The sequence below is a fragment of the Theropithecus gelada genome, chromosome 3 (genome assembly GCF_003255815.1).
Source record: "Theropithecus gelada isolate Dixy chromosome 3, Tgel_1.0, whole genome shotgun sequence".
Lineage (NCBI taxonomy): Eukaryota > Metazoa > Chordata > Mammalia > Primates > Cercopithecidae > Theropithecus > Theropithecus gelada.
Genome location: NC_037670.1, coordinates 19,512,990 through 19,522,391, shown reverse-complemented (window position 1 = coordinate 19,522,391; position 9,402 = coordinate 19,512,990). Strand labels below are relative to the sequence as shown.

General features: G+C 42.7%; 1 protein-coding gene across 1 annotated transcript in view; it reads right to left on the bottom strand.

The window, feature by feature from the left end:
• Nucleotides 1–1,231: 1,231 nt before the first annotated feature.
• The window catches only part of HSF2BP (heat shock transcription factor 2 binding protein), a 115,722-nt gene continuing 107,551 nt past the window's right edge, over nt 1,232–9,402 (bottom strand). The window contains exon 9 of the mRNA XM_025380096.1: nt 1,232–2,006. Within this exon, the coding sequence (XP_025235881.1) occupies nt 1,798–2,006 (209 nt within the window). The 3' untranslated portion in view covers nt 1,232–1,797. The remainder of the gene's footprint in view (nt 2,007–9,402) is intronic.

Genomic DNA, 9,402 nt, shown 5'->3' with positions numbered 1-9,402 from the left:
GATAGTACCATGCTATTAAGCATAGAAACACAACATTCTCAATTTTATTCACCAATAATCAGGACCTACAGAAGCACACAGCACAGATGGATCGATTTCTGCCTCCATGAATTTTAAATTGCCTTTTGCAACATTCCCCTGGCTCAGATGAGCTAGTGTTCCACAATATGCTGGCTCGCGAAATCCAAGCAACTGTGCCTTCCTCTACACTTCTTCACTCAGCCTCAGCCTTAAATTGCACACTGCCTATAAAAATCTACTTAAAAGAAAAATGAAGTTACTCTAAATGCCATATGCAACCAAACAGCTTATTCTTGTAGATGGGGCTGCCACTGGTGGAGTGCACCTGCATTTGTTTTGCTCTTACAGCATGCCCAGAGCCCAGCAGCCCTTCAGCATCACACCGAAGGAAGCGGCCCAGGAAAAGGAGGGAATGTGTTCACTAATGTGACTCTAAGGATTGATTTAAATGGTGACATGGTGAGGCTTTGTGTCCCACCCACATCGCAGCCTGAATTATAATCCCCGTAACTCCCACGTGTCGAGGGAGAGACCAGGTGGAGGTGACTGAATTATGGGGGCGGTTTCCCCCATGCTGTTCTCAAGATAGTGAGTTCTCAAGAGAGCTGATGGTTTTATAAATATTCGGTAGGTTCTCCTGCATTCATTCTCCTTCCTGCCACCTTGAGAAGAAGGTGCCTTGCTTCCCCTTCAACCATGATTGTAAGTTTCCTGAGACCTCCCCAGCTACAGTGAACTGTGAGTCAATTAAACCTCATTCCTCTATAAATTACCAAGCCTCAGGCATTTCTTTATAGCAGCATGAAACAGACTAATACAAATGGCAACTCTCACCAATCACGGTATCCGTGAGAAATGAAGTGCATTCTCCCTTGTTCTCTGCCAGTGGCCTAGAAAACAAGCTGGATGGCAACCAGTAGGTAGATAAGATAGATACGGCAGGGCCCTGGCATACAGGCACACCCATGCACAAAAACGGAGCTGGAACTATCATTTCATTTACAGAATCTCAACTAACTGCATGTGTTCTAATCTATTATACAAGTTGTTTTTACAGTATTTGTTATAAGAAAAATAGGACTTCTAAGTTTATAGCCAGAGGGCCCGGAACAGTTTAAGGAGAGTTTTTTTTCCACCAACCAAGAGTAACATAGTAACATGCAAAGATCAACTTCCTAGTATCAAGTTTAGATTTTAGACAGCAGGGGTTGTAATACAACTCTTCTGACTTTCTTTATTCAAAAATAAAACAGGCACAAAAAATATAGAACTAAAATGTCCAGTGTCATCCGAAATAGCAGGTTCACCAAAAGGTTATAAAAGTAAACTTGCATTTTGAGGTGATTGATTACAATTACTAGAGAGAGAATGAATTGCTTTTCAAAGAAATGTATCTCAGGAAAATGCTGACCAATGGGGTAGATGGTTATTTAATTTCCCTGTTTTATAGGTGAACCTATCAGTCATGGTCTTTTGAGTAGCAAGAAACTGCCCTAAGCAAGCCCTCTTCCAGCCAGCAGACATGGACCACTTTTCTGGAAGGCCAGGTTCTTTCATGGCCTCTTCCTTGGCAAGCTTAACCAACGACCTACAAGTACTCTCACTTCCAAGGCAAGTTATGTGGGATACATATCAATTCAGGTCCATCTCTAGTCAATCACATTTTGCCAACTCTAACACATGGCACATGGTGACGGTTTTGCAGTATCAAATGAGGGATCTGGGGAGGAGAAGGGACACCGGCATTTTCACCAAAACCCTGGTGGCCGAGCACACCTACACATTATGCTGCAGAGTGCGGAGGTCTTCCAGGAGCTCCTGGGCTGCGGTTTGCAGGCGGGGGTTGCGGCTCTTGGACATTGCCAGGATGCGTTGCAGGGGCAGGGAGCTCCGGAACTCAGAGGCCGACTTGGAGAAGACTTCAGGTTCCAGAACCACAGACTGGACAAGCCTCAGTACATGAAGGCACACCTCTGCATCTGGATCTAGGGGGAAGGTAATGATTCCGGTTAGAATAAAATTTTATTTTTTCTTTTTGCTTTATTTTTTGAGACAGAGTCTCACTCTGTCACCCAGGCTGCAGTACTGTGGCATGATCTCTGCTCACTGCAACCTCCGCCTCCCAGGCTCAAGAGACTCTCCTGCCTTAGCCTCCCAAGTAACTGGGATAACAGGTGTGTGCCACCATGCCTCGCTAATTTTTTGTATTTTTAGTAGAGATGGAGTTTCATCATGTTGGTCAGGCTGGTCTCGAACTCCTGACCTCAAGTGATCCACCCTCCTCGGCCTCCCAAAGTGCTGGGATTACAGGCGTGAGCCACCACGCCCGGCCTAGAATAAAATATTCTACTGCAATCTACCCCTCAAGGGGTTCCTGGCCTTTCTGAATAACAGGTTTGACAGTTTAGAAAACTACAGGCTAATCTAGAAACGGAGTCAATGACATAAAAGCTTAGCTCATAAAAGCAGCATCAAAAAACTCAATAGTCTAATAACCATCATCTTCAAATACTACAGTCATACAATTTTAAAGTGCTAAACTAGAAAGATGAGAGCTTTCTACGTTTGCTAGTAAGGACTAAACTCTGATTTTTTAAAATCTTGCCCAAATTCCTATCTAAGGGGTCTGGGGAGTCATGTCCTACAAATCATAAATTCTCATCAGATGGGTTTTATTTAACCCTATATATCGTGACTCTCCAACCTGACTCTGGCATAACATTATGAGACAAGGAAGAAAATAATAATATTTTAACCCGAAATATGTTTCTTTGCCATATTCTGAAATGGCCCTGCAAAGCTGTTCTTTGTGGGGGAAAATCTGCATTTGTAAAGAATCTCTACTAACATAGCTAGATCTTTTTCTTTGAGACCCTCCCAGTCCTAAAGAGATTAACTAAGATCTGAATAAGAAACATTTGTCATCTATTGTCTCTAAGGCAGCCACTATAAGAATTCAAAAAGCACTTTGATGTTCAATCTTTACCTTAACCTGAACATTCCCTTTCTATCAATCCCAGGTCTTTATCAATCAGAAAATGTTTAAATTCACCTACAGCCTGAAAGCCCCACACCCCCCCGGCTCTGAGTTGTCCCACTTTTCTGGACCAAACCAATGTACTTCTTAAACGTTTTTGATGGATGTCTCACACCTCTCTAAAATGTATAAAACCAAGCTGCACCCCAACCACCTTGGGCACATGTTCTGACGACCTCACTCATATTTGGCTCAGAACAAATCTCTTCAATTATTTTATAGAGTTTGACTCTGTCGACACTAGCATTCTGTCCACTTATAACATTGTTTTAAAAAGTATTACTTCTTTTTCACTCCAACTGCAGCACAGCCCTCAGGGGCCACATACACATTCAGCACGTATCAGGGCCACTGAGTTTACACAATGTCACTGTGTATATAAAATTCACATTGTTTATTTTCCATGGGAATGGCCCCAGGAGTCATAGAATCTGGTAGCTTTGCATACATTGTAGCAACCACTAAAAAACAGCTAGACAACCCACTGGAAGCTTCAATTCATCACCAGAGTGGAGCCAACTTTCCTTACCATTCCTCTCTACTGGCAGCCTTTACAATGCTGTAAATTCACTTCTTGACTGGGTACTGTAATTGGAGCCAGGCTCAAAATCAGCACCTCTTTCTTAGCACATTTACAAGGAACGAAGGAAGGAAGGAAGGAAGGAAGGAAGGAAGGAAGGAAGGAAGGAAAAAAAACCTTTTAAGATGTAGACTGAAAGAGCAGACTGAACAGTCTCTCAGTGGGAGCCGCCACAGCACTAAGCCCTAACAAGAAGCTTCTCACCTACAGAATCAGAAGACTGCTGTGGCCAGGGAAGCTAAAAGGCAATCTGCTCTAGCCCTCGGGGAGGGTCTAGGAGCCATCTTAAGTCAGACTGTTAGAGTCCTCCTACTTTGGGGGAAGGGAGAGGAACTTTCTCTAGTAGAGACCTGCCAAAGATAAGGGGCAGCTAAGGCAGACACAGAGGCAAGGCCAAAAGCCATGGGTGAAGACGCTTTGGCAACTGAGCCCTCATCCTAAGCTCAAGGAAAGGTTAGAGGAATTTGAAGCCAGTGGGATGGAAGGTACATACACAACAACAAAACCCAGACCCACCTCAACTCCCCAACAACGACAGCCCAGCAGCACAAGAGGAGTGGCCATTCCTGAGTATAACACAATCTACCCACCTCATTCCCCTCTACGGAGAGGGTACGCTATGGCCCAGAGGCCAAATGTAGCCCATGACCTGTTTCTGTACAGGCTGCAAGCTAACAATGGCTTTACTTTTTTTCTTCTTTTTTCTGGAGACAGGTTCTTGCTCTGTCTGCCAGGCTGGAGTACTGTGGTACGATCATGGCTCACTGCAGTCTCAATCTCCTGGGCTCAAGCCATCCTCCCACCTCGGCCTCCCAAGAAAGCGGGACCACAGTACATGTGGCCACGCCCAGTTAATTTTTTGTATTTTTTTTGTAGAGATGGTGTCTCACCACATTGCCCAAGCTGGTCTCAAACCCCTGGGCTCAAGCAATCCTCCTACCTCAGTCTCCCAAAGGGCCAGAATTACAGGCATGAACCATTGCACCCTGCCAGGTTTTACATTTTTTAAGGGTAATTTTTTAAAAGTAAAAACCAGAAGAACAATATGCAACAGGGACTACATGTGGCCCTCAAAACTCAAAATATTTCTTATTTGGCCCATTACAGAAAACGTTTGTTGACCTTGCCTACAGCCCTCCACACAACGTCCAACACTGAAATCAAAAATTACAATGAAAAGGCAATGGAGGCCAGGCGCAGTGGCTCATGCCTGTAATCCCAGCGCTTTGGGAGGCCGAGGCGGGTGGATCATAAGGTCAGGAGTTTGAGACCAGCCTGGTCAACATGGTGAAACCCCATCTCTACTAAAAATACAAAAATTAGCTGGGTGTGGTGGCACATACCTGTAATCCCACCTACTCAGGAGGCTGAGGCAGGAGAATCACTTGAACCCAGTGTTTGGGTGAGGGAGAAGGGACAAAATGGAGGAAGGTGAACAAGATGGCACAGTCCCAATTGCTTCCAGGTTCTTCATCACCAACTTTCCCGTGCCCAGGAAAGTGTAGGACAACCGAGCATGCGCCAGGTGATGTCAATCCGAAGAGATCGAAACTTACCCGGCCACGCCTACAGAGCCGCCCCATCACACCCTTATCCTGCCCACTGCCCTCCCCCTTCCAGTACCAATGCATAAAAGTCTGCCGCCCGCAGGAGCCGGCGTGACTTCTTTGGCCCCTCCTACTTGTGGACCAGAGAACCTGGCCCGAGAGCGCCAGCTCGACTTCCCTGGCCCCATACCTGAGGACCGGAGAACCTCGCCCGAGAGCGCTGGCGCGACTTCCCTGGCCCCATACCTGAGGACTGGAGAACCTCACCCGAGAGCGCCGGCGTGACTTCTCTGGCCCCATACCTGAGGACCGGAGAACCTCGCCCGAGAGCACTGGCGCGAGTCCCCTGGCCCCATACCTGAGGACGGGAGAACCTCGCCCAAGAGTGTGTGCATATTTGCAATAAAAGGCTGCTGCTTTGTTATGTACTTTGGCCTCATGTTTAACTATTTAGCTCTCCCAAATTAAATTAAATTAAATTAAGACACCCAGGAGGAAGAGGTTACAGTGAGCCAAGATTGTGCCACTGCACTCCAGCCTGAGCGACAGAGTGAGACTCCGTCTCAAAAACAAACAAACAAACAAAACAAGGCGGCAAAGGAAACAAAAGGCTCATTGTCAAGTGACAATCAACAGAAGCAGACACACAGATAACCTGGAACAATAATACATGAATTTCAGAAAAAGAATCTGAAATAAATATGATTAATAGATGGGAAAACACTGTTTTAAGGTACTTACACTATACCTGAAGCAGCAGATTATTATTTAAAGGTAAACAGTCATGCAATGCATAACATTTCAGAGGGCTTCATTCTCAAATTCTATCAAACAATTAAAAAAGAAATAATAGAAATTTTAAACAAGTCTTCCAGAAAACAGAAAAGGGGGAAATAAGTCAACTTTTTTTTATGAGGCCAGAATTACACTGACACCAAAACTAGATAAAGATGTTAAAATAAAGAACAGACCAATATCCCTCATAAACAAAGACACAAAAATCCTAAACAAAAAAATAGCAAATTGCATTCAGCAATATATAAAAAGGATAATACTTCACAGCCAATAGATACTTATTCTAGGAATCGAAGGCTGGCTCATTATTTGCAAATCAGTCAATGTCACCTACCATAACAACAGACTAAAGATGAAAAAAAATTATCTCTTCAATAAATGCAGAAAAGTCTTTTGACAAAATTCAACACCTGTTCATAATAATAATAATAATAATTATTATAATAAACCCTCAGCAAACCAGGAATAAAAAGGAACATCCTGAACCAGATTAGGGGCATCTACAAAAAACACACAGCTAACATCATACTTTTTTTTTTTTTTTTTTTTTTTTTTTTTGAGACGGAGTCTCGCTCTGTAGCCCAGGCTGGAGTGCAGTGGCCGGATCTCAGCTCACTGCAAGCTCCGCCTCCCGGGTTCACGCCATTCTCCGGCCTCAGCCTCCCGAGTAGCTGGGACTACAGGCGCCCGCCACCTCACCCGGCTATTTTTTGTATTTCTTAGTAGAGACGGGGTTTCACCGTGGCTAACATCATACTTAACGGTAGAAGACTGAATGCTTCTTTCCTAAGATGAAGTACAATGTGAGAATATCCTACCATACCCCTATTCAAAAATCATAGTAGAGATCCTAGCCTGTGCAGTAAGGCAAGAAAAAGAAATAAAAGATTTATTGATTAGAAAGGCAGAAATAAAACTGTCTCTATTTGCAGATGACACGACTGTCTATACAGAAAATCTCAAAGAAACTACAAAAAAAGTTATTAGAACTAATTGAGTTTAGCAAGGTCACAGAACACAAATTACACATACAAAGGTCAATTGTATCCACACACTTGTAATAAAAAATTGAAAATCTAATGCTTTTAAAAAACTACCATGTATTATATAATAGCACCAAAACATGAAACACTTAAGTATAAATCTCATGAAATTATGTGCAAGATTTCTATGCTGAAAAATGACAAAACACAGATATAAGGATCCACAGACATACAAATGGAGAGAATATGCCATATTTATGGAGTAGAAGACTCAATATTGTTAAAATGTCAGATCTCCCCAAATTCATCTATATAATCAATGCAATGCCAACCAAAATCCAAGTTGAAATTTTAGCAGAAATCAACAAGTGATTCTCAAATTTATTTGGAAAAGCAAAGGAACTAGGCCAGACAAAACAATTTAGAGAAAGAGAAATGTTGGAGGAATCACAGTACCGGATTTCAACATTTACAGTCATCAAGAGTGTGGTACTGGTCAAGCGACAGACAAAGAGATAAGTGAAATAAAGTTAGAGGATCCAAAAATGAACCACAGCTTTGTGAACTCTCAACGAAGGTATACATTCAATTCAATCAAGAAAGAATAACCTTTACAACAAATGGTACTGGAAAAAATTGAACATCCATATGCAAAAACAAAGAACTTCAATCTATACCTTGCCTAACATATAAAAATTATACAAAAAATAATAACAGACCTAAATGTAAAACTCCAAATTTTAAAACTTCCAGAAGAAAACAGGAGAAAAATCTTTGTGACCTTGAATTAGGTAAAGATTTCCTAGACACAAAACCAAAAGCATAAGCCACACAACCAAAAAATGTATTAACCACACCAAAATTTTTAAAATCTGCTCTTCAAAAGATAGTTACAATGAAAAGCCAAGCCACCAGATGAGGACAAAACATTTGCAAAATACGTATCTGATAAAGGACCTGAATCCAGAATACACATACACCTCTGAAAACTCAGCAACAAAACAGCCCAATAAAAATAGGCAAAGTGTTTGAAAAGACACTTCACCAAAGGAGATACATAAATGGCAAGCACACAAAAAGATGCTCAGCATCATGGCTACTAGAAAAATGGAAATTAAATCCACACCTATTAGAATGGGTAAAATTAAAAAATAAAAACCTGAAAATACCAAGTGTTGACAAGAATGAGGAACAACTGGAATGCTCATAGATTACTTGTGAAAATTTAAAATGGTGCAGCCACGCCAGGCGCAGTGGCTTATGCCTGTAATCCCAACACTTTGGGAGGCCGAGGCGGGCAGATGACCTGAGATCAGGAGCTTGAGACCAGCCTGGCCTACATGGCGAAACTCCATCTCTACTAAAAATACAAAAATTAGCTGGGCGTGGTGGTGCACGCCTATAATCCCAGCTACTTGGGAGGCTGAGGCAGGAGAATCACTTGAATTTGGGAGGTGGAGGTTGCAGTGAGCTGAGATCGTGCCACTGCACTCCAGCCTGGGCAACAGAGCGAGACTCTGTCTCAAAAATTTAAAAATAAAATAAAATAAAATAAAATGATAAAAATAAAAATAAAATAAAATAGTACAACCACCTGAGAAAACAATTCGGCAATTTCCTATACATTTAAACACATACTTACCATGTAACTCAACATATGAGTTATATGCTGAGACAGTTTTATGTCACAACTCACAGAACTGTCTACTAACAAGTGAATTTTGTTCTATGTAAATTATAACTCAACAAATCTGGCTTTATATTAAAAATAAGAAGGCGGCCAGGCATGGTGGCTCACACCTGTAATCCCAGCACTTTGCGAGGCCAAGGTTGGTAGATGACCTAAGGTCAGGAGTTCGAGACCAGCCTGAAAAACATGGTGAAACCCTGTCTCTACTAAAAATACAAAAATTAGCCAGGTGTCGTGGCAGGCGCCTGTAATCCCAGCTACTTGGGAGGCTGAGGCAGGATAATCACTTGAACCCCAGAGGCAGAGGTTGCAGTGAGCTGAGATCACACCATTGCACTGCAGCCTGGGCGACAGAGTAAGACTGCATCTCAAAAATTTAAAAAAAAAAATTTGAGGCAGGAGAATGGCGTGAACCCGGGAGGCGGAGCTTGCAGTGAGCTGAGATCCGGCCACTGCACTCCAGCCTGGGCGACAGAGCGAGACTCCGTCTCAAAAAAAAAAAAAAAAAAATTAAAAAATAAAAATAATAAGAAATTAGATCCTTGGACTCTCTCCCCTACTCCCTGCCTCTGGACAAATGCCCCTTCCCTAGTAGAGACTGGACACTTCTTTCTTTTTTTGTGTGTGTGTGAGATGGAGTCTCACTCCGTTGCCCAGGCTGGAGTGCAGTGACGCAACCTCAGCTCACTGCAACCTCTGCCTCCCTGTTCAAGTGATTCTTCTGCCTCAGCATCCCGAGTAGCTGGGAT